This window comes from Ochotona curzoniae, unplaced genomic scaffold (assembly GCF_017591425.1).
Source record: "Ochotona curzoniae isolate NIBS_2020 unplaced genomic scaffold, NIBS_Ocur_1.0 contig_883, whole genome shotgun sequence".
NCBI classification, from domain to species: domain Eukaryota; kingdom Metazoa; phylum Chordata; class Mammalia; order Lagomorpha; family Ochotonidae; genus Ochotona; species Ochotona curzoniae.
Window position 1 is genome coordinate 40791139 of NW_024466599.1, and position 25838 is coordinate 40816976.

General features: G+C 46.2%; 1 protein-coding gene across 2 annotated transcripts in view; it reads right to left on the reverse strand.

The window, feature by feature from the left end:
• Positions 1–24967, reverse strand: part of SLC1A4 (solute carrier family 1 member 4) — a 29512-nt gene extending 4545 nt beyond the window's left edge. The window contains exons 1-6 of one of the 2 annotated variants that reach the window (XM_040993321.1): positions 24193–24967; positions 10076–10118; positions 8886–8948; positions 3071–3237; positions 968–1201; positions 401–595 (exon numbers count right to left, since the gene is read on the reverse strand). In XM_040993321.1, coding sequence (XP_040849255.1) covers positions 401–595; positions 968–1201; positions 3071–3237; positions 8886–8948; positions 10076–10118; positions 24193–24731 — 1241 coding nt within the window. In that variant the 5' untranslated portion in view covers positions 24732–24967. Of the gene's footprint in view, positions 1–400; positions 596–967; positions 1202–3070; positions 3238–8885; positions 8949–9783; positions 9820–10063; positions 10119–24192 lie in introns of both variants that reach the window. The other variant, XM_040993322.1, reaches the window with a different exon arrangement.
• Between the last annotated feature and the right edge of the window lie 871 nt (positions 24968–25838).

Genomic DNA, 25838 nt, shown 5'->3' on the forward strand with positions numbered 1-25838 from the left:
CTGCCAGCTCTACCTTCACACCAGAGATGGTATTCCCAAGAAACCGTTGAATTTATCTGAACAATAAGATGCTGGACTCTGTGCTTGGTATATGCTTGCAAAGAAAGAATCTTGACTAAAAAAAAAATGTGATCTAACGCATGCAAAAGGGTGTGTATGTGCTATGCAGATCTTATGCTGTTGTGTGTCAGCATGCAAAGATTTTGGTATCTTGGGCAGGGAAGGGATCCTAGACCCAATCCTAAAGATACTGAGGGGCAAGTGTAATGAATTCATCCTGTCCTTATTTTACAAATGAGATGCTGAATGTGGCAAGACTGGCTGCTTTCAGAGAAATACACAAGAAAAACCTAAGGTTGTGAGTCAGGCCCAGAGATGAGGGCTAGAACAAGAAACTTACAAGATGGTGAAAATCTGTCCTGCATTCAGATCCACATTGTTGAGCTGGGCGATGAACACTGCAGCCACACATTGGAAGATGGCAGCGCCATCCATGTTCACGGTGGCACCAATGGGGAGGATGAACCTGCTGATCCTCTTGTCGACACCATTGTTTTCTTCAATGCACTTAATCATGGAGGGAAGTGTTGCTGAGCTGGGAACAGAAAAAACAAAGATGAGACTTGAGTGCAGTCCCTTCCAGCCAGGTGCACGCCCTACAGCGAGACGAGCACAACCCCTGGTTCTGTCTTCCATCCTTGCAAGAATAGAGGGGGCAAATTCAACAATGGTTTCAAAGTACAACATAAAACCTCGACTCCCAAAACATTGAGAATGTGACCTTCTGCGTTATCCTGGGATTATCTGCTTGGATTCTCCTCTTCCACATTTTTCAAGACTCACATGAAGCCTTTTGGGGCAGAATATTCCCAAGAGCATAAAGAATGGCTTGTGCAACCCACCACTGGCTGACCTGATTCATATCACTGTGACTCAAAGCAGCCAAGCACACCTTACACCCACTCACCTGGAGCAGGTAGCAAATGCTGTCGCAAACGGTGTAAGGAGGCCCAGGAGGAACGTGTATGGGTTTTTCCGTGTGAAAACAAAATAAACAAGTGGCAACACGAGTCCTCCATGAATGATGTGGCCCAGGATAGACGCGAAGATGTATTTCCCGAGGCTGGTCACCAGCACCACGATGTCCTTCATTTCAACAATCTTGCTTCCCACCAGGAACATGATGCCCACGGGGACATACCTGGAGCATAAGCACAGGGTATGTGTCAGGAAGGGAGGGGAGGCTGGGGCAAGGGAAAGGGGGAGCATAGGCGATTCTTCATATGGAATGTAGGCTGTCTTCATATCTCTCTAGGATAACCCTGAGAACCAAAAACAAATGATGGGGACAGACCAGCCCAATTTACAGGCCACAAGACTGAATAAGATGAGAGTAACACTGCCTGTATGTGACACAGTCATAGACCACAGACATCTTTCCTGGTAGGAAGATTATAGTCTTTTAGGGATAGACATCACTAACCACATGACCCCCAGCCTGAAAGGGAAAGGACTCAAAGCCCCTGGGGCTGTGAGCTTGACTTTGGGTTTTGCTGAGGTTTATTCTGAGTCTTTATAAAAACACCAAAGACTAACAAACATTTCACAGAATTGCTGTGGTAGCAAAACTGATTCAATGATAGGACTTTTGTGTAGCTTTCCATCCTTTGTGGTTTGAAAAACACTATTCTGTGGGAAAAAATCATTAACAACAACACCCTGGGAAAACTCCAGGAATGGGAAGGTTTTTGTGTTTAGGATAGAAAGGAGTGAATTAAGGGAGTTATTGAGAACAAATCAATTGTTTTTGAATTAATATAAATTAAGGAAGAAGGTTTTAATGATTGACTTTATTTGTAAATAAAACTCATCTGTAAATGTGATTATATGGATAATAATGTTGGACAGTTCCAGTTACAAGGGGTACAAAAGGGTGAGCAGTGTGAAGTCCCTCGTCTTTCTCCTTCCTACACAGGGTTTTTTCCTCCCTTAAAAACGAGTCAGTGTTATTGTTTCTTTTTTTTTTTCTTTTTTTTTTTTAAAGATTTTTTTTTTTTCATTGGAAAGGCGGATATACAGAGAGGAGAGACAGAGAGGAAGATCTTCCGTCCGATGATTCACTCCCCAAGTGAGCGCAACGGGCCGATACTATGCCGATCCAAAGCCAGGAGCCTCTTCCGGGTCTCCCATGCGGGTGCAGGTTCCCAAAGCTTTGGGCCGTCCTCGACTGCTTTCCCAGGCCACAGGCAGGGAGCTGGAAGGGAAGCAGGGCTGCCGGGATTAGAACTGGCGCCCATATGGGATCCCGGGCGTGCAAGGCGAGGACCTTTAACCACTTGCGCCACCGCGCCGGGCCCAGTGTTATTGTTTCTTGAGTCTTCCTTCCAGAGATGGTCTAAGCAGTATGACTGATTTTAAATCCCAAAGTAACACCTGACTACATTATTTAAGTAAAAATGAAACACTGTAGAGTAGACCAAAATCTTCCTTAGGCAGCACCCCAAGCCACAATCCTTAGTAGGTAACCACCCAGACAACCCGTGCATTCAGATACGTAGATATATATTTAAACCCTTTTTACCCAATGTTGTATCTTTATAAAAATACTTGTTTAATTATTTACTTAAAGTCAGAGTTATATGTAGAGAGAGAAACAGTCAAGACAGACAGGGAGAGATCTTCCATCCCCTGGTTCAATCCCCAAATGGCCCCAACAGTAAAGGCTGGGCCAGTTCAAAGCCAGGATCCAGGAACTCCATCCATATCTTCCATCTGGGTAGCAGAACTCCAAGCACTTGTGTCATCTGCTGCTGCTTTCCCAGGCCATTAGCTGAGAGCTGCATCGGGAGTAAAGCAGCTGGGACAGGAAACGATGCTCATATAGGATGCTGCCATTGCAGGTGGCAATTATACCTATTGTGCCACAGCACTTCCCCCCCCGCCTCCCCCATTATTATTTGAATCTTTTCATGTCAGTACATAGAAATCCACCACCTGCAAGGGCAAAGGGGGATTCTCTTTTGTAAGACTGGAAAAATAAGAGGGACAGCAAATGTGGAGCAGTACTCACCACATAATCCATGATACCAGCACCATTGTGGCCTCATTGAGGGAACTGAAGAAACGAATGAGCTCTTCTCCTTCAGAGCCTAGCTTCTTTAGGGCCACTCCCAACACCAAGGCAAAGAGGACCAGTCCTAAGATGTTCATTCCTTCAATCTCGGTGTCAATGGGGATCTACAGCAGCACAGGAGAGAGCGTGGTCCATATTTACAACATACCAGGGTGGGCAATGACACTAACCAGCATGTGAGAGAACCAGGTCAGAGGGTAGATTCTGAGGGGATATGTGGGCCCAACCCTGTGGAACTTCAGTTTCCACTGGTTTGCTTAAGAGCTGGGGGTGGTGACAGGCTGAGCTAGGCATGACCATGGAACCCTCTGACACTTGTGTGTGCTGGGGTTAGGAATAGGCTGGGCTGGTCCAGGCTGTAGCACCTGCATACACACTCAAGAATGGTGTATGGAGGTGGGTCGGGTTGCAACACCCACCAGCTCATACAAAGGCCGGTATGGAGGGGGGGAAGACTATACTGGGTAAAGGTCTAGTGCCTGCTGGCTCACATGAGATCTAGGGCTGGGAGTGAGCCTGGTGGGGAACTTAGGAAACTCCCCTGGTGAGCATATGATTCAGGCTTGGGTGTTGGTTGCTTTAGGTAAGATAGCTCCACTTGTTGGCAAATGTGTGGGTTGGTTCTAGAGGGGGATGGGCCTGGCAGGGCAATACTAACCTTAACTCCCTGGCATGAGCAGGAGCCAGGCTGGAGTGTGGGTCATTGCTGGGCTAGGCTGTCATATCTACTGGTGCATGAGCCAGAGATGGGGACAGGCTGGGCAGGGCTAGGCTATAATACCTATCAGTGAGAGTTGGAACTGAGGATAGGCCAGACCAGGCCAGGCTAGAGCATCTGATGGCAAAAGCCAAGTTGCGTGATGGGTTATAATGTGCTGGGTCAGCACAACCACTAGCATGCACAAGATCTGTAGCTGGGAATAAGCCTGGTTGGGGAGCTTAGGGAACACCCCAGCTGGGTGGTGGGTCCCTTTGGTAAGTGTGAGAGCTGGAATAGGGGACGTGTTCTAGGCCGGACATGACTGCAGTATCTCTTGGCATGGGTGTGGACAGGGCCTAAGGTGTGCCAGAGTGGGCTAGACTAGCAGCAGCTGGTGCTTGTGAGAGCCAGGATGAATATAGAATGGGCTGGGCTATGTCTCAGTTCCCACTGAACCAGATGACAGCTGTGTCTTGGTGTGGACGAGGTGTGGCTAGCTATAATACCCAATAGTAAGAATTGGAATGGTTGTGGGCTAGTTTGGCAAGGCCACTGTTCTGCCAGGACAGGAGGTAAACTAAGTCAGGCTGGGCCAAGGACCCTCCAGTATGTGTGAGATCTGCTACTAGGAGTAGGTCTGATAGAGGAACTAGGGGAACTCCTTTGTCAGGACAGTCCTTGCAGATGAGTGCAAGAACCAAGGCTGGTAGCAGCCCAGAACAAGCCATTTTACAGTACCAGCCAGCATTTGTATGGTTCAGATCTAGGGACAGATCAGGCTGGGTCAGTTCATAGGACCCACTGGTATATCTGAGAATCAGGATGGGGTGCAGGATAGGCCGAGTTGGGCTGCGATACCAACCAGTTCACATTAGGGCCAGGACTGGAGGCTGGCTGGGCAGGGCTGGGCTGGGAATGAGCTAGAACCAGAGCCAAACTAGGGCCAGGCCACAGCACCTGCTGACAAACGCTGAGGTGAAACAGGCAATGCCAAATTGGGCCGCAGACACATGAGATCTGGGGGTAGAGGCAGAGTATGAGTCTAGTGCTGGGACTGTGGGGGGCTCCCCTGCTGGGCCATTGTCCCTACTGGTAAGCATGAGAGTTGGGATGGGCGTTCCAGGCCAGGCAGGGGCACAATAACTGTTACCCTACATGTGAACAGGGTTAGGAGGAGCGTCAAGCAGGGCTAACCGACTATATCCACCAGTGTATGCATGAGCCAGAGTAAATGCAGGTTGACTGGGCTTTGCCACAGCGTAAGCTAGTAAGTGCTGGGACTGGGGGAAAATCCTGTTAAACTAGACTATAGAACCACCTGAGGAGTACAAGAGCTGGGGCTGGGAGTGGGCCTGTTAGCTTAACTGTAGGCACCTCCTTGATGATTTGTAATTCCCACTGGTAAGCACAAGAATCAGGTCCAGGGGTGGTTCTGTCAAGACAGGAGGCAGCACCTGCCAGCATGAGTGTGGGCTGGATAGTGGGGCTGGATGTGGGCTGGCTATTGGGTTGTTTATGAGAACTGAATAGGATGTGGGACAGACTAGCCAGTCTGCTGTACATACTGTACATACTGGTAGAAACTAGAGCTGGGAGTGAGCCTAGGGGCTTATTGGGGTCGCCCTAACTAGGCTGCAGTTCCTGTTAGTGAATGTTAGAGTCGAATGTATAGAGGGCAAGGTTGGGCTGGCCACAGGATCCATTGATTTATTTAAGAAATGGAGTTGGAGATAGAACCGACCCAACAATTGCAACTACCAGTGAGTATGTGTATATGGCATGGGTGACTGACTAAGCTGGGCCTGTGCTATCAAACACACAAAAGAGTCTGGGATCCCTGCAGACAATATTTCTGTGGGGATCCCCCCAAATGAACTACTGGAGTCAGAACTCTAACCTTGGGGAGAACTGTAAGATCTGTGATCTGACCGTGGAGTGCATGTGTCACAACTGGACCTCCTTCGTGGTTAAGATGGAACAGTAGATGGCATGCCCAGATGCACATGGAAGATAGGGCAGTCCATTGGGGCCTGCAGAGGACATTTGGTACCAAAACAGAGGAAGGAGAGGAGGACAAATTGCTCAACTGCCCCAGCCAAGTGTTGACAGCAAATGTCTGGATGAATGGAGACTCTGAGGTGGACTGTGTCAGCAGATGGACCTTGGAAGGATTTCCTCTTCCTTGGGTCAGCGAGATAAACAATATTTCAGAACTGTCGAAACCACTCAAGTGGAACCATTGGAGCAAACCCCACATCGCAGACTCTGGGATGACATTGGGTGGCTGTTCCCCATCTCTGGGTACTGGGCAGCAGGGAGGCTGCCAGTTCATATCCCAACAGCCCCACTTCCCATCCAACTCCCTGCTTGTGGCCCGGGAAAGCAGTCAAGGACAGCCCAAAGCCTTGGGACCCTGCACCCTCATGAGACCTGGAAGAAGTTCCTGGCTTTGGATAGGCTCAGCACTGGCCATTGTGGCCATTTTTGGAGTGAATCAGTGGACAGAGATCTTTCTTTCTTTCTGTCTCTCTCTGTATATCTTTCTCTCTGTATTTAATTAGTTAATTAATTAATCTTTAAAAAAAACCAAACTGATGGGGTAGCTTTTCCTTTTCTTCCAGTGTTTCATCATAAACATGATCAAATATTTGATGAAGAAACTGAAATTCAGGACAATGATCACAGCAATGCAACACAGGGATACAGTAGTTACATATAACCACTGGCTGTGTCATAAGTCCCTCAACCTTTCTGTGCCTGTTTTCCATCCACAAAATGGGATAAAATACTAGCTTAAATGTAAGGTAGTTATAAGGGTTAAATAGGTTAATACAAAGACTGTATCTAGCAAATGAATTGGCCTTCATTACATCAACAAGAATTAGCTATTTCATGAGTATTTTTTTTTTAATTTTTAGGCTCATTTGTTATTTGGAGCATGTTCATGTGAGCTTTAAGATTTATTTGAAAGAGTTATAGAGGGGAGGGAAGGGAGAGACAAAGAGGGAGTGGTCTTCCATCTGCTGCATCAGTCCCCAAATGTCTGCAACAGCTGTGTTAGTCTGGAGCCAGAAACTTCATCTGGGTCTCCCACGTAGGTGCAGTGAACCAAGCACTTGAGTCATCCTCCACTGCTTTCTCAGGCACATTAGCAGGGAGCTGGATCGTGGGTAGAGCAGCTGAGACAGACTAGTACCCACATGGGATGCTGTCGGTGCAGGCAGCAGCTTTTACCTACTAGGCTTTGGGGACAAGAACATTCCCTGTACATCTTTACAGTCTTACAAAATACGAGATTTATGCAACCCTGCAACCAATGTGGACCTACTGGCCTTTCCTTCTTGAAGACTGACTCCCTTCAATTTTTGAGTTAACTCATAGTGGATGCCAGGGTGAGTCAACTGCATGGATGCTGGAGGTCATCAGCATTGCCAGCAAGGAACTCAGAGCAATCGATCAGTGTCATGTTTGTGAAAACCAAATGTATCACAGAGACAATTGATGTTGCAGTATTTACTCATCATTCTTCCTTTCAACTAGCTTGATTTATCATGAAAGGCCACCATTCCAACTGCAGGGGGATTTTCTTTGGGAAATATCCTCACAGGCAACAAAGGAGAAGCTTTTCTGCACCCTACATGTTTCTGAACATCTCACCCGAGGTTCAAATAGGACAGCCCTGCTTAGAATGACTGGAGTTGGAGCAGATTCCATTTTACACAATCTTATCTGCATAGTTTTCATGTACACTGAATTTTCCAAGAATATCAAGTTGATATAAACTGAAGGTAGACTGTTTTGTTCTTGACTTCACCAAGTGTTATTTTTTTAGGATGTTGTACCACCAATAGCCCAGTTTCTAATTACTTCCTAGTCCCCAGCAAAACGTACAATGTCAATTTTCAGGTAATCTGTGGTTTTAGTGAGTCTGTGTACATATATAAAAATATTTATTCTGTAGCAGTTTTTAAGAAATGAATTGAATGTTGTCATATTGCTTTTGCAGCCAATATATCAATTCTAAGCAGAAATGAATATATATATGAAAGCCTCATCATGCCTTCTAGTTGCAGCATGATTTTTCATGAGGATATTGTTTTATTATAGTTTTTTGCTCTTTACCCCTTGAGTTTTTTTTAAAGGTACATTGGTAAGGCAGGTTAAGGCACTTGTGGATTCTATTTCAGGAGACTAGAAGCGGTATTATGAGCTATTTTATAAAGGGTGGGCATTTGGCCTAGCTGTTAAGACATCACTTAAGATGACTGTGCTCCATATCAATGTATCTGAGTTCAAGGCCTGGCTCTGGCTTCCAGTTCTAGCTTCCTGCTGATATGAACTCTAGGAGGCATGGTGATGGATCAAGTAATAGAATCCCTGTCATCCATGTGGGAGACTTGGCTAGAGTTCCCATGTCCTGGCTTCTGCCCAGACCCATCCCAGCTGTTGTGGGTATTAAAAGAGTGAACCAGCAGATGGGAGTTCTCTTTATTTTTCTCCCAAATATTTTAAAATCAGTTTATTTTTATTGGAAAAGCAGATTTACTGAGAGAAGGAGAGACAGATAGAAAGGTCTTCTATCCACTGGTTTACTCCCCAAATGGCTACAGTGGCCAGAGCTGAGTCAATCCAAAGCCAGGAGCATCCTCTGGTTTTCCCACATGAGTGCAGGGTTCAGGGACTTGGGCCATCCTCCGCTGCTTTCCCAGAACATAGACAGAGAGGTGGATCAGAAGTTGAGCAGCCAGGACTTGAACCAGTGCCCACATGGGATGCTGGTGCTTAAGGAGGAGGATTAGCTAATTAAGTCATTGTGCTGACTTCCCAAGTAAATTTAAAAAACATTTTTATGATCTTTGGAGGATTCCAGGACTACCAAAAGTGGTTTTAGGCCACTTGGAAAAGAACCAAAGGAACAATCCAAACCTGTGTGCTTCACGTGGTCTACTCGAACCCAAAGTTCCCAGCCCTGCTGAATATGATGCGTACACCTTAAGAAATTTGCTTTACTCTGTAAATATTTTTCACAAATGATCTTACAAAGTGCTTTACCTTTTCACTGGTGATGTTTCCAGAGCTGGTGTTATGAATTTCCACTTTGTAGGCAGTTGCATACTACAATCAAGAGGAAGAAAAGCCCAGTTAGTGCCTGGGAGAAGACTGCCCAGAGGGACAGTCAGCATGGCCAGATCTGTCCATGTTTCCTCATTATTTATGCCAAGTGTTGGGGACATGCCTCACTTATTAACCTGACAAGGGTCCCTGGGAACAATATAGAGCTTACTTCTATGCCCAGGCAGCAGGACCGTGGAGGAGTGTCTGTCCTATATAGTGACCTATGGAAACAAGGCAGTCAGTGGGTGTAACAAGGTGTGCATGACTCCCTGCTAGAGTTAGTACTGTAAACTATAAACTGATGTGCCGTAGTGAAGAATCTTGGCATTGATGCCACAGTGCCAAAGATCACATTTCCCTGTGCTGATTTGCTTCCATTCATTCCACTTCATTTCAGTACTTGTTTGAGTACAATTGCTCTTTAGCATCTGTTTCTAATCCAGTTTGAGCGTCAGCTCTACAGAGTAGAGGAAGGGAGGGAGGCAAGATGCCTTTTTTCTGGCTGTGTTACCTAGGTGACTGGCTCACCAGAGGTGGATCAAGGCCCCAGTGTGGGCCCTGGGGCTGCCTTTGCAGCTGCCGCAGGATGCACACAGTGGGATTTAGGGGAGTTTGCTAGGGTGCATCTTCACGCCATGCCTCAGGAGGAATCCATGAGGAGGTACAGAGCCAGAAGTCTGCTTTGTACTTGCCTTTGATGGTCTCTCGCTTCCCTTAGCTTTGGCTTACCAAGATTTCATAGGCAGAGATGTTCAGCTGTCCCGTGGTCAGGAGGGGCAGGGAAATAAGACCGGACCAGAACCCAGCCACCACACCCCACACCACCCCTTGTGACATGCACTGAAAGCCCATTAAATCTTTTTTTTTCTAACTCACATTATAGGTATACAAGTCACTCCTGTGCTTATAAAAATAAGCACACCAACTAAAATAAAACAGAGCAAATGTAAAACGGCTGTAAGTTGAAATTAAGATGTCTTGCAAAAAGGAATGAGAGGAGTCCAGCTAATGTCACCTTTATTTCCCTTCTCTGGATGAAGAATGGCCACCAGATGCCGTTGCCACGTCATCCCCCACCCTATGTCTACTGCAAAGATTCACTTGCTTAACAAAGCATCCAGCCTTACCGTGCGGAATGCTGCAACCACAAGGTTGGAGGGAAACAGGTTTCTGTGGGAAAAGAAAGCATTCTGTCAGGATTCCTACAATTTGGAGTGCCACACACCTGCTGATACCCCTTTCTAACCACCCAACATGGTGTTCTTGCTGTCCCTACCTACAGAGGACACTGTGACCTTCCACTTAATCTAAGCACCTCACCAGGGCCGCTGTGACTGTGCCCCAATACATTCTCATCTCTCCTCTGGTATGCCTCAATGTTTAGGACTGACTAAAACCCACTAACCTTAGGACCCGCTGTCCTGTCACCAAGGGTGTGACTTTCTAGTTACACTGCTGTGAGAAAAACAGCCAATAGCTGGTGGGCATCCTGGGCCTGGTTAATACCTTTGTGGTAACTATACCTTTGTGTTAACTATATGCCAGCATATTTGCCTGTTCTATTTTTTTTATATAATTTTAAGATTAAAAAAGAGATTTATTTTTTATTGGAAAGTCAGATATACAGAAAGGAAGATCTTCCATCCACTGATTCTCTCCCCAGAGCTCAATCAATCTGAAGCCAGGAGTCAGGAACCTCTCCCAAGTCTCCCACATAGGTACAGGGTCTCAAGGCTTTGGGTTGTTCTCAATTGCTTTCCCAGGCCACAAGCAGGGAAAGCTTGTGGCCTGGGAAAGTGGGGCTGCCAGGATTAGAACCAACGCACACATGGGATCCCAGCACATGCAAGGTGAAGACTTTAGCTGCTAGGTGATCGTGCCAGTCCCAATTTTATTATTATTATTTTAAGATTTATTTATTTTTATTATAAAGTCAGATATACAGAGAGGTGGAGAGACAGAGAGGAAGATCTTCCATCCACTTGTTTCCTCCTCAAGTGGCCACAATGGCCAGAGCTGAGCTGATCCAGAGCCAGGAGCCAGGAGCTTCTTTGAAGTCTCCCACTTGGGTGCAGGGTTCCAAGGCCTTGGGCCATCCTCGACTGCTTTTCCGGGCCACAAGCAGGGAGCTGGGAGGGAAGTGGAACAGCCAGGATACAAACCAGTGCCCATATGGGATCCTGCAGTGTGCAAGGTGAGGATTTAGCTACTGGGCTACCACACTGCTCCCAGGCCTCCCTTTTAAGATATATGTGTGGGATAGGTAGAGCTAGATCATGGCAACTGCTGGATCATGTGATTGCAGGCAGCTGCATCTACTGGTATGTTCATTGCCTGGTGCAGGTGATGAACCAAACCTGATCCTGCACTGGCTGATGCACACAAGAGGTCTGAAGCAATCCCAGGTGAGGTTTCTTGGGAGACTCCCCAACTAGATCCCTGGACTCAAACCCTGGCTACAGAGGAAAAGCGTAAGATATGTGGTCTGATCTTGGAGTGCGTGTTTAGTAACTAGTAACCTACTCAGCTACTGATGCCTGTGCAAGGGACAGCATGCCCAGATGAAAATGGGATAAATGAAAATTAGACCATCTAAGCCAGCAGAGAATGTTAGATGCCTCACCAGAGGATGGAAAGCAGAACAGGTTGAACCACTTTCCTGGACAAGATTTGTACCATATTCCTGGGTCTGTGGATGCAGAGTTGAACCTTATAGCCAATATATCTTTTTTTTAAAAAATTCCCTTTTTAATTTTTTTTCATTTTTCATTGTTATTGCCATTTTATGATACAGTTCCATAGGCCCTGGGATTTCCCATTCCCCTACCCTAAATCCACCCCCCCCACACACACACACACTGATTTCTCCCATGTCATTAAAACAGCATAGTTCCTCACAAACAGTCATAAGTCCATCATTGCGGCCAGGGACAATGGCAGAGAGTCCAGTATCCCAGTGTCAAGACACATCCAACAGTTTCACTGGGAGTCCATCCTCGATCTGGAAGTAGAGATGTACACTGTATCCTCACATATAGACACGTCAGTCTGCACTAGACAGTCACTATAAATCTCCCCAAGTGAAAAGCCACAATGAAATCAACTACAGGAAGAAAAACAGAAATTTATAATGCCATTAAGTTAAATTACATGCCACTAGATATGATAGTCTCTGTTACAGTTACTGTGTATACCTTTAATGAAAAGCCATAAAACAAAATCAACTGGAAGAAAAAAAATTATAACGCCATGTAATTAAATAACATACTACTGAATGACTAATGCGTCACTGAAGAAATGAAAAAGAAAAGAACTTTGTTGAAGAAAATGATGCTACTGTATGACCTATGAGTCACTGAAGAATTTAATGAGAAAAAAAGTGTTTTGAAGACATGAAATTAAAAACATCAAAATCCATGAGATAACACTTCCCACTTATCTTTGTTGGTGAAATGTGTCTCCTATGTGCAACAAATAGATGGGTTTTGTGTTTTTAATCCAGCTTACTAATCTATGATTGATGAGTTTAAGCCATTTACATTCAGGGTTAATATAAATAGTTGGTAATTTGGTCCTGTCATTTTAGGAATGAGTTGTTCATTGATTTGGTCTTCTGTTGTTATTTTATTGGGATATTCTTCACATTTGCCTTTGGATTTAGTGGGTGCTATTCCTTTTCTCTGTCAAGAAAACATCATTAAGTATCATTGTAAGGCAGGTTTGGACAAGGCATATTCTTTGAACTTTTTCTTTACTGTGAAGAATTTTATTTCATTTTAAAAAACAAAAGAAAGCTTTGCTGGGTACATTATCCTGGGTTGACAATTGTTTTTTTTTTTTTGCTTTTAGATTCTGGAATTGTTGCTCCATTCTCTCTTTGCCTGTAGTTTCCTAAGAGCTGTGAATTTAATTGCCAGTCCTCTATAGGTCAGTTGATTTTTTTCATGAGCGTATTTAAGGATCTTTTCCTTATATTCAATTGAAGAGAGCTTGATTATCATGTGTTGTGGTGAAGATCGCTTTTGCTCAACCCTGTTGGGGATTCTGTCCCCTCCTGGATGTTGTTTCCCAATTCTTTCTCTACATGAGGGAAGTTTTAATTTATTATTTTATTAAATATAGCTTTAAACCTAGCTTCTCTTTCTGCACCTTCTGGAACTCACATAACTCTTTTATATTTAGCCTTTTAATAGTGTCTTAATTCTCAAATACATTGTTTTTAGCTTTACCCAGCTCTTCTTGCAGCTTTTTGATTGTTTCCCCATTGTGACAGGAAATATCTTCCAACTGAGATTCTTTCTTCTGCCTCCTTCATTCTATTATTGAGATTTTCCACTGAATTTTTTAACTTGCTCTGTTGCATTATTTCCAATAATTTGGCTTGATTTTGTTTCAGTGTTGCTATTCCTGTAACGTATTAAATTCCTGCATGTGCTTCTCATTGTTGATAAGAAGCTTTATAATAAATGTTTTGAGTTCTGTATCCCCCATTTTCACAATATATTCCTCAGTCAGTTAATGCTGAGGTTGGCAAAGGCTTTTGCTCCTTTGCAAGGGAGTCTTCAGTAACATTGTGCTTTTGTCTCTTCTTTTGCTCTTGGTCATTGTGCTTCTGGTTATCAGATTCTTCTCCTTGGGGGTAGGTTTCTAAGCTGTGTCACCCACAGGTCGGCAATTTGATTTTACTTGTTGCAGTTGGTACAGGATTCTTTTACATTCACTTGTGCCATTCCCTCCAGCAACTTTCAGGCCTGGGTTCTTATGTTAGATTTCCACCATTGTTTCTGTAGCTCCAGCTCCTGGCTCAGCACTCTAACTCCTGTGAATCTGTGCTGTTGATACACCCTTGTCTGCACAACATTTCTCCCACTTCCAGTTTTTGCATTTCCCAGGATTAAGGAGACACTAGGTGTCCTAAATAGCTGAATTATTGGTGGTGCTGATCTTGCTGGAACCCACTGCCTGTTAGGTCTGAGGGCCACACGGACCTATTTTGAGTTGTAAGATGCCAAAGCCAGTATTATTCTTGATGTGGGACCAGTGCAATGCACTGAGCTCAGTGAGTTTGCTCCCAGCTCAGTGCATATGCAGCTCATTATTGTCCTTATATGCTCAAAGCCTTTGCCACACTGTAAGAAATGGCTCCTGATATGCCACTGCTGGAGTTCTTGATTTGCAGACTGTCAGGTCTGGGGACTACCCAGACCTATTTTGGGTAGAATCTGTAGGATGCCACATTGTTGCAATTCACTGAGCCAGAAATGAGTTTGCTCCCAGCTTAGTGCATTTCCAATCCTGCCTCATAGCACTTACCTCCCTACACAAGATGGTGCCCAATCCGATTCTGTTGGGAGTTTGGGCTGTTATATACATGCTGTTCCCGCACCACCTTTTTGGGATCTGCTGCTCTGTCTCCTTCTGGTCAAATCAAACAAACCAGCAGGAAAAAGGCAGTTGTTTGGGTTCAACTTCTACGTTCCAAGTGGCTTCCTCTTCCCACCTTGCTGGTCTCACCTGGTTGCTGGTGGAGTTCTGGCCACTGGTGCATTTCAGATTGCCACTGGCCAAATGCTTCTGGGATGTCTGGTTACTGCAACACCACACCGTTGTCTCTGCTACTTTTCTGTGTCCATCAGTCTCCAGGTACCCCTTTGCCGTTGGTCTGTCCCCTCCTATTTCCTGGAATGTGTCCTCTCTGCTTCACCTGGCTAATGTTTCTTTCTGTTGAAACATGGCCTCACCCTATTCCACCATCTTGATTCTCAGCTAATATATCTTGAAAAGATTTTCTTAACTCTGGTGCAATGAAGCCAATGATGTCTCAGAACTATCAAAACCACTTAAGTAACACCATCGGAAAACTATTCCTCACACTGGCATTTCTAAGGTATCATCAAGTGACCATGCCCCATCCTTGGGTGCTGATGTAGTTTGACAGCAAGGAGCAGCCTCCTCCTCCCCATGCCCAAGGACACACACACAAAAATAATGGAACATTTGTCCTACCCATCCTCCTTCATACCTGACCCGCCCCACCTTAATCAGAGGTACCCATGTGTGTATACCCCTCTCAGCTAAATAAACAATATTAAAAGTAAAATCATAGGTTAATTTAAAAGATTTGTGTATTTGAAAGGCACAGTTTGAGAGGAGGGGAAGACAAATATCTTACATCAACTGATTCACTCCCCAAGTGACTTCAGTGACCTGGACTGAGACAGGCTGAAGCCAGGAGTCTTGGCCAACTGCTGATGCTTTTCAGGCACGTTAGCAGAGAGCTGGATTGGAAGTGGAGCAGCTGGCACCCATAATGGGATGCCAGCATTTTAGGCAGTGATTTAAACAACCGTACCACAACACTGTCCCCTGCAGTGACTTTCAAGGACAAGTGGTCTGTCCACTGGTGAAGCCCAAGCAAGTTTTCATGCTGCAGTAAAGTTTTCATGCTGAGAGGTGTTCCTTGGAATGGGGAGAGTTTGTGTGGTAGAGATGGGCAGGACTCAGATGACTGAGCTGTTGAGCTTAGCAGAGTCCTTACAAGGAATCATCTGATGGTCCTGGGGGTTTCCAGCATCAAACATGACAGACTAATAGATAATTTTTTAATCATTACCTAAACCTAGGCAAACTCTAAAAACAGCTGTTGTTGCACAGTCTGAACATGCATTGAATTTTTCAGCAGTGTAACTACTATGTAAATGGTAGGATCTTGCTCGTGATTTGTTCAGAATGCTTCTAAGAAGTGTTCATCTTTCTGAAAAATTACCTTATCAATAGCCAAGTGCGGGCTCAGTGTCCCCAGTTCCATACCCAGGGTCAAGTGCCAGGCTGCACTCAGGGAGTGCACTTAGGCTGCACTTTGTACTTTGGGAGTTTCCAGATGTGGTCACAGCATTTACATATGGAACCTGCCATTCCTATTAGAACCATTTTCCTTTTGTCTTTTATATTGCAGCTGAGCCACACTGGTGTTGAAATTATGAATGTAGGTCAATGAATTTCATGAATTTCTATGAATTTCATTTTAGGATAAAGAATATTATAAAACATTTGCTGTCAGGGCCTGGCATGGAAGCCTAGTGGTTAAATCCTCATCTTGCATCTGCCAGGATACCATGTGAGCATAGGTTCATGTCTCAGCTATTCCACTTCCCATCCAGCTCTCTACTATTGCGGCTGCTTGGGGAGTGAACCAGTGGACAGAAAATCTTCCTCTGTATCTCCTTTCCTCTGTATATCTGCTTTTCCAGTAAAAATACGTAAATTAAAAAAAAAATGCTGTCAAAGGCAGGTGATCAGCTCCATTGAGTCCATCCATTGGTGCTGTTGCTATGTGGCCGGCATTCAGAGTCTGCCTCCAGACTGCTCAGCACCCCCCACTCCCCTGTTGCTGAACTTAAATTGCTTTCAGCACACTTAAGGCAAGGCCAGCAGGCACATGCCTGCTTTTAAGCAGGAAAAAAAGTGACCTTTAGCTGAATTAAGTGTTGCAAAATTGTGAATATAAATCTGATTTTTATCACAACTATATTTACTTTTTTTTTTTTTTTAAGAAAAGCTATGAATATACCAGCAACCTGTACTGACTGGTCTTTAGTGTACAGATAAACAGCCATTCAAAGTTGCCTATTATTTCCATTACAAAGCAACTTTCTTACTGATTCCAATCTTGCAGGCTAGGTCTGGCATCTCATTTCCGCTTGCTGTCCTGTCTCAGAAGCAGGAGGGAGCCATGTACCATTGTTTCTCTGTCCCACATCCACTATGTGACAACTTTCAGGCAGTCCCAGACTGAGCTGGCTACAAGGCTGTCTGCACAAGGACGGAGAATTTAAGGAAAGAACGGGGTCAGAAACCCTCTGCATTCCCCGGGGGGAATAAGTTCCCCCGCAAATACCTCACATCCTTCAGGGATTAACTGTTTTCTCAGTGAATGCGAGTGCAAACTTTCCCACAGCCTTGAGACATACTGTTTTCCAAGGAGTGTGAAATCCTTCCATCTCTCTTGCCTAGCTGTTTACCATGGGTCATAGCCCAGTATGATTCCACCCAGAATGGACCTGACCCAGGTACAACTTCTGGTCCAGTTAGACCTGTTTTCAGACCATAGACAAAACCCAGTGGATACCAAGGGTTATAGGCAAGACTACAGGTGAGATAGCAACTTTTACTGTCCCCCCCCCACCCCCTCAATTAACTTCCTAAAATACAGCATATTCTAGTAGCTTCTGATGAAGTTTAAAATCCACTTAGCATGTGACCCTGCAATTGCATCACAGAGACTGACACAGAGAAATAAAAACCTATATTTGCAAAAAGGACCTGTAAGCATAAGACCATTCTTTAGAATGCCTTAAAACCCAACAGATGAATGGATAAACAGACTGATACAACCACACAATGGGATGCTATTTGGTAACAGAAAGGAACTAATTACTGCTATGAACTTGAGCATGGAGACATCTCAACAGTCTGCTGAGCCACAGAATTCAGACAGGAAAGTATGCTTCTCTAACAGCCTGATAGAAACCTCTACAGAAAAACAACCTAGGGGCAGGCACTTGGCTCAGTAAATAAAATGCTACTTGAGAAACCCACATCAGAATACCTAGGACTGAATCCTCCACTTGTTTTTTTTCTCCCAAAGATCGATTTATTTGAAAGGCAGAGTGAGAGAGAAAGAGAGAGGATATTTTCAACCTCTGGTTCACTCTCTGAATGTCTATTACAGTTAGGGCTGGCTTGGGCTGAAAGCAGGAGCCCAGAACTTCATCCCAGTATGCCCTGTGGATGGCAGGGACCTAAGTAACATGGACATCATGTATTGCCTTCTCAGTCACACTAGCAGGAAGCCTCATTGGAAGCAAAGGTGCTGGGGTTCAAATTGGTACTCTGATGTGGAAGCCGGCATCCCAAGAGACATAGCCCTGTGTACCAGCATGTCCTCTTTGGATCCAGCACACCCTGAAAGGCAGCAGTGATGGCTGAAGTGCTTGAGTCCCTGACCCTCAGGTGGAAGAACTGCATGGAGTTTCTGCCTTCAGCCTGGCTCATCCACAGCAGTTGCAGGCATCTATAACATGAACCAGCAAATGGAAGATCTCTCTCACTCTCTTTGACTTTCAAGTAACAATAACTAAAACATAAAGCACTGTCTTATTATTGTATGTCAGCCAGCCATGCATCAAAATCACTTAAAAGATTAAAAATATATATACAGAGCTAACTGCAAAGGAGATTTTACAACCAGAACTTACCCTCAGTGGATACCCGTTCTTTCTTTAAATTATGTAGCTCAGTTTGCGGGGCTCAGTGCTCCGGAAGGACTGCTCAGGAGCAAGGGATGAGACTCGGGCATCCACAGACCAGGCACCCCCAAAAGGCACTGAGGCTGTGAGAGCCGAGCAAACAACTTCTCTCTGCCCTTTCCTCTCCCTCCCTCTCTTCTCTGGCTGCAGTGAGCATGGTGTTTTCTGTCTGCGCTGTTCTGGGATCTTCAGGCACTTTCTCAATTCCTCCCATTCACGCAGTCAGTTCATGGGCTTGCAGAATGAGGTGGAAGGGATTGTAGAGGTGATCCATTTTAATCCCAGCATCCTCTTACATTCACCATGTGGAGACCCCACGACTTCATGTTCCATGGACAGCACTGTCCAATGGAAACATCTGTTTGTGAGCTCTCATGGTGGGCATGTGGCTTCTGAATACTTGAATATGCAGCTGGGAACTGAGTCTCTAATTATGACAGTTAAACTTGTAGAGAATAAAGACTTTGCAACTAGTGCATGTGGCTAGTGTAGAGCTTCACAGTGTACAGTCTGGGAGACAGCACCTGTCTTCCTGTTTGTTCTGCATGTGGCTTGATCTCACCAGACACTGGGTGAGTGTAACCATAGGGCTCTTCATCTTATTCAAGTTCTCAAGTATTTCATTGTTCTGCTGTTTGATCCTGAGATTGATTTGATTACATAGTACCATATGGGCATTAATACTGATGTTTCTCAGATATGAGAAGGCCACCACTCAACTTATGGGCTTTAACCAGAGTGCTACAAAAGATTAAATATTTCAGACAGAATGCAAAGTATCAGCATGAATCATCTTTACAATATTGGTTGGAGGAAATTGCGTTATGGTTTGTGTGTTGGAATAGGTGGTGAATTGGAAGGTTTACGTACATGGATACTGTAACACAAAAGATGTTTTTTTGTTTTTTTTTTTAATTGCAAGTCAAAAACATGTGAAAAATGCCAGGGTCATACCACTAAATCCAGAGACCCAACTCAGATCACACTAGAAGGGGATAAATGGACAAACCTTTCCAGTGCCGCAGGAATCTCTGGCTATATTACTTACAGCACAAAACCAGAAAAGCTGGTGTGAGCTGTGGCTGAACTGGCCACTGTTCATATACTGTTGGAGGGGCTGGTACACACAGGCAGCTTGGCCCAGGAAACTTCAAAAATGGCCATCTTCATATATCTGGTACCACTGTTCTTCTGATCTTATTATCAAGGATGTGTGTATGTTCCAGTTTTATATATATAAAAAAAAAACGTAGAACTTAGGTGTATTTTTTGTTCCAAAGGCATTTTCTTTTATTTAAAAAATTCTTGACCTGAATCTATGAGACTATCAAGTATTCTTTAGGACAGGATATGGCATAGTATGTATTCTGGGATGAATATTTATTGTCCCTGGTATTTGCTGCTGAAGTTATGTGCCCCTTTAGATCCCAGTACCTCCACCAGGAGGGAAGCTGAGGAAGGGTTGGGGAGTGGGCCCCCCACTCTGTCAAAAACCTTTTGGAGGTGCACATCCAGTTTTACATTCAGGCAGAAAGGCTAGGACTGGACCCCTGGGGAGAATTCTAGGGAGTTAAGGCAAGAATGACACTGAGACTTTATATGGGGTCACTCTTGAGCCGTCTGTGAGAATACCAGCAGGGCACTCACACAAGAACCATTCAGTTGTCAAGACAATTCCAGGCAGTACATATTTATTATTATTATCATCCCCATCTTGCCTATAAGGAAACTGAAGCTCAGAGAAGCTAAATCCCTTGTCCACACAGAGTTAGTAAGTGATGCCTAGGAAGCTTGTTAATATCTACTGTCGACCACTACCAGCCAACCTTATGCTCTCGGCAGCCTCTAAACTATTCATGTATTTTCCTGGTAATAGAAGGAATGGTCAGGAGTTAGATCTGCTTTTTTAAAATATTGCAAGCAAACTGTTCTTTATTTCCCTTAGTTACTAATAAGCTAAGAAATTTCATTTGTTACATTTGGATCCTTGTTCTGTGTGCTGACAGTCTTTACCTTGCCTATAGAAGAGAGTTGATGTGCACAGCAGGGTATGCCATGCTCAATATTTCAGGCCATTTACAATTCACTCTCTCTACTTTAATCCTGAGCTCATGTTAGATACCAGTTTCTGAGAGGTTTCTTTATGCCTACAAAAGGAGTGGGCCCTTTGTAGTTAAGAGGCATCATATAGATTCACATCAATCCTTGTGAAACAAGGTTCATTAGGCCACAATAAATGAGCACGGGGAGAAAAAGTCTAGAAAACCAGGTGACAGACATGGACATAGCAATACTTTGCCATGCTACTGCATTGACAGTGGCCAGGTGCAAACATGAACCCTGGGTCCAGGGCCTGTCCATACCTATCTCTGCTGGTTGTCAATCAGAAAACTACAGACTGAGAATTGCTTTATGCCACCTGTCTCAGTCTCTCCAATTTATGGATGATAGTAACTCAAGTCAGCTTTGGAGGCCATAAACATGTAAGACAATCAGGAACTACAGCAGCATTGAGGATTTCTGTCCCATTTTGATGACTTATATCAATCTTCCAAAGTGCCACAATATCAAGTCTATGAGAGGATTTCAAAAATTTTATGAAAAAAGGAACTAGGACCTGGCGCGATAGCATAATGGTTAAGGTCCTTGCATTGCATGCACTGGGGTCCCATATGGGCACCAGTTCTAATCCTGGCGACCCCGCTTCCCATGTAGCTCCCTTCTTATGGCTGGGAAAGCAGTCGAGGACGGCCCAAAGCCTTGGGACCCTACACCTGCGTGGGAGACTGGAAGAGGTCCCTGGCTCCTGGCTTTGGTTTGGCTCAGTTGCAGCTGTTGCGGCCTCTTAGGGACTGAACCATCAGAGGAATATCTTCCTCTCTGTCTCTCCTCCTCTCTGTATATCTGCCTTTCCAATAAAAATAAATAAAACTTTTTAAAAAAGGAACTAAAAGGGTTTTGGTTAAAAAAGATTTTGAAAACCATGGACAGTTTTTCCATAGCACACACTTTACACATGCTTTCTGAAGAGTCAAAACAAGTAGAAGGCATTTGGGAAGTAAAATAATGGGTATATATAGAAGGTCTCTTTATATCTGACTCTGGCTTTCAGATCAAGTAAAAACAAATTCTTTTTTTAATGGGAAATCCTGGTTGGCACCCAGTAGCAGTTCTGGGGCATTCTGCCACTCACAAAGGGCATGGTCTCCAGCACATGGCCTTGGTAGCAACCATGCTGACTCATTAGAAACTTTTCCCACTCTTTCAGGTATCTGAGTGCTGGGAAGTTACCAGTCAAAGGCCTGTGGGATAACTGAGGTATTTACTGCCACAGTTTCATTTCATATATCTGTCCACAGGCATAAAGGACATACTTTGCCAAAGTACATACTTGCTGTCGCATGAAATTGGCATCTGAGAGGAAGCACTTTAAACAAGTTACCCCCAAGAGAGACCCAGGGAACCTTGCCAGTGATTCAGGTCTGTTTGTGCTCACAATCCACTCAGCATAAAACCTAACCTGGCAGGTGTGTGTACACTTTCCTCAGCCTCCAGCCCTAGCTCGAGAAAGTGGGCATCTGCCCTGACCCTGGTCTTACACTCACTCAGCTCTTCTCTTGACCCAGAGCAAATGTTTCTAACAGCCACACTGGGCCAGGAATATGACACCATCCCATGACAGTGTTGACTCAGAGGGGGAGACAGACTAGGAAAAATCTAGCCCTGAACCATGAGGTAGGAGACCCACAGTTCTTCCGATCCTTATTTTCACAAGCCACTTCATGACCTTGAGTAAATAACTTCATCTTTTCCCTTTTAGGTTTTCTCAGTCGTACAACAGGATTGTCCTACCTGCTACACTTTAAACATGAGCTCCCGCACTGAGGTTGGCTGTTGGAAGCATTGTGAAACACTACCTACCTACAACAAGCCATGACAAAGCCTTCCTTAGCCGTCCCATGCAGGTGTACAGGCCAAACCATTGTGTCCTGCAAATTAAGCTGTGAGGCTAGATCCTCATTCACTACAGAAGCAGAAGCTGGGCCGGGGGTAGGGTGAGAGGCTTGTATTTAAAAGCATGGTTGGGAAGCAAGAAGTCCCAGCTGGGGCTGGCAGTAATGAGGCCATCTCCTGCCACCCCAGCCTCTGCCCCACTGGGTTTTGACCCTCTTTTAGAGATAAAAGAATACTATTGAGGTTTCCTATAGAGTATCACCAGCAGGAGCTGGTGCTTAACATCCCTCTCTCCCAGGGCCACAGATCTCTTAAAAAAAAAAAGAAAGAAAGAAAGAAATCCTTTAAACACATAATTGCCTTCCTTTGATGCAAGAAATGAAATATCCTGAAAGAAATAAGCCAAAGGTGCTCTCAATGTCAGTTTTTTAGCATCTACCTAAAAGTTACTTGCCAGAGGTGGGCATCTGACCTGGCAGTGAAGATGCTGGTATCTCCTTCCTAGCAGAGTGCCTGTGTCTGACCCTGGGAGGCACTGATGATGGAGCAAAGAACTGGCTCCCTGCTACCATGTGGGAGTCCTGGATTGAGCTGCCAGGTTCCACCCAGCCCAGCCCAGTACAGTCCTGGACACTCCAAGCATTTGGGGAATGAACCAGTAGATGGGAATGCGCTTGTTCTCCGTAAAATGAAAACTTCCCCCACAAAATCCAAATATCCAAGCTTCCAGAGAACAAAGGCTGCCATCTCAACGGTCTGTGCCCCCACCCCCACCTGCCCTTTGGCAAGAACAGTCCTCATCATTTCCCCACAACGCAGATACCCTGGATTGTTGTTGCTGTTGCTTTAAATGAACCACGGAATTCTTCCTGAAGCCATGGACAGTCATCACATTTTCCAGAGGGAGAAGTGGAAACACAGAGGGGTGATCTCTTTGCCCAGGGTTAGCTGTTTTTCATAGCCTCAGCAATGATGAGCTGTGCCTCAGTGACTCAAGACAAAACATACCCCCAATGCCCAGCATCCAAAATGAGCAGAAACCAGGAGGAGGAGCCAGCTGACTCCTCACACAGCCGAGCCGGTTACATCAGCCAAGGAACAGCTCCCAGCCGCAGGACTTGGAACTAACGGAGAAACCGTGAAAGGCTGGAGGTTCTGGACACCACACAGCATCAGCTCAAGGGATGAAAGCAAACTTGCATTAAGTCACCAAAAAAAGCAGGCAAAGCTAAGTGAAGATGCTGCTTGCCATCTCCTGGATCTTAGAGTACTGCACAGAGCAAACCCTTGGAAACTCACCATGACTTGGGGTTTGGGGAGAGGTGGTCCTGACTGGGGTGGACGTTCACCTGCTACAAGGTCCTGGGAGAGGATAGGGGACCCGCCCAGCCACCTCCACTCCCTACTCTCCTTGGATCCACCGAAAACTCAGGAAAAATGCAGCTTCCTTGGCAGCAATCTGGCTGAAACAGATTGCAAGTGGGATGGCCCAACAGATAAACTTTAACCAGTGTTCCTAGAAGCTTTTGGGCACGGTGGGCAGTAAGTGGGATGATATCAGAGGAGCATGGAATGAACATTTCTCTTAGTAAAGTCAGCCTGAGTATAAGGGCTGAAGTACAGACGGGAGCTGACTTCCCTAACACACACACACACACACACACACACACACACACACACACACACACACCCCCACCCTACACACCTACACACCCCTAAGAGAAAGCCTGGTACTTGTCGCAAGATGCAGCTCTGAACCTAGGTTGTCCTGTTTGTCCCAGAGGTCTGGAAAGGTGTGAGCAGCATGCAAAGACTCTGGACGGGAAGGGATCTGGACATTTTTACAAACATTAAAGGCCACCAGCAGCCACTTAGGAACAAAGGAGTAGCGGAGTGTACCTGTCTGGGAACTGGAGTGCATTAGGGAGTTGGCGCCTCACTCCCACTGCACCCTGCACCCTGCACGAGGGGGAGAGCATTACCTGATCAGGTCAAGGAAAGAGTCCACCGTTTCTTTAGGGACTGGGGGAGGCCCCGACTCCTCCAGGCCCAAGTCACTGTTCAGAAGAGATTGCGCGCCAGACCCGGGTTTGATGATGAATGCCAAGGCGACGGCCAGTGCCGAAGCACCCAGTGTGGTGAGGCCGAAGTAGGCTATGGCGATGCCGCCCAGACGCCCGAGCGAACTGGCGTCAAGCGAGGCGGCACCGGACACCAAGCTGCAGACCACCAACGGCAGGATGATCATGCGGAGCATGCGAAGCAGCATCTCACCAGGGAAGGCCAGGTAGGTGATCTGCGTGCGAGTCAGCTGTAGCTTGCGCAGCACAGCGCCCAGGCCAGCGCCCGCCAGCACCCCAGACACGGTGAGCAGCACCAGTGCGTGGCGCCGCAGAAAGCCGACTCGGTTCCCCACGCGCTCCACCACCGTTTCCTGCGCGGCAGACCCCGCCGCGGACTCTGCCGCAGGCCCCGCCTGGGCGCTGTCGAGGTAGCCGTTGGTTTCGCTGCCCTTCTCCATGGCACTGTCGGGTGTCCAAGTCGGAGGTGGCGGGGAAAGGGCCCTGGGAAAAGACGCGGTTCTCAATGAATGGATCGGGCGGAACTTGGCGAGGTTCGCCGGCTGTGTCCCGCAGGTTCTGGGATCCGGCTCCCGGGATAGTCTCTGGGCTGGAGCGGCCAGAAGGTGCGCAAAGGCGAAGGTGGGTACAACAGAGGCAGTTGCTCCGGGAAGAGCGGGTCGCGCCGCGCCCAGCCTTCCCAGGGCAGCGGCGAGCTGGAGATGATGCAACACGGGAGGCGCGAGCTGGGACGCACACCGCGGGCGAGGGCGGGCGCAGGGCGTGGCCATTCCGCCCCGCCTCCTTCCCAGCCGGCCAATGAGTCCGGCCGTTGCCCGTGCGGGAGGGGTGGCCGGCGGGGGCCAGCTCCTGGAAGCCGGTGGCGCCGACTGATACTCCAACCATCGAGCCCCCGACTGCTTACCGGAGGGTGGATTTGAGTCGTAAACGCTCCCCGGTGACTCTTGGCTAGATCTGGGCGCTAGGAGTGGAGGGCCCGAAGAAAGTGCAGAGTCACCTTGTGGGTGAAAGGGGATGGAGCGAGCTGAGGGTGCCCCCGCAGAGTCCCAGGAGCGCTATTTCCTGGACTCTTCTGGGCACCCTTCAGCTGCCTGGAATCCTTGCCTTCAGAGGATCTGTCGGGGGCAAAGCATGCATTGTAGGCAGCACAGGCATGGGCCTTGGAACAAAGGACAGCGGGCACGGGAAGGTGGTCACACGGACTGGCTGATGGCTGACTGGGGAGCCTTACCCTCTCATTAAGGGTTCTGGCTTTACCCACAAGTGACTCCAGATGCAGCTCTCAGGTTGCCACTGCGTGTACCATGGCACTCCTAGGCGTGTGGTTTGGGAATGCCCGGGTGTGTGGTGGAAGACACGAAAGTGTTTTAGAAGCAGCAGCTCTCAGCCCAACACTGGGTTGCTTTTCTGCCTCCTGGAGCTGCCTGGCTGCTGCCCAAACATGCCAGCACCTGGATTTTAACACCTGCCACCCGCGATGCAGTCCTGACACAGTTTGCCCAACCCCTGGTTCATGTGCTAGTGCTATTTTTGTGTCAGCTTAACTT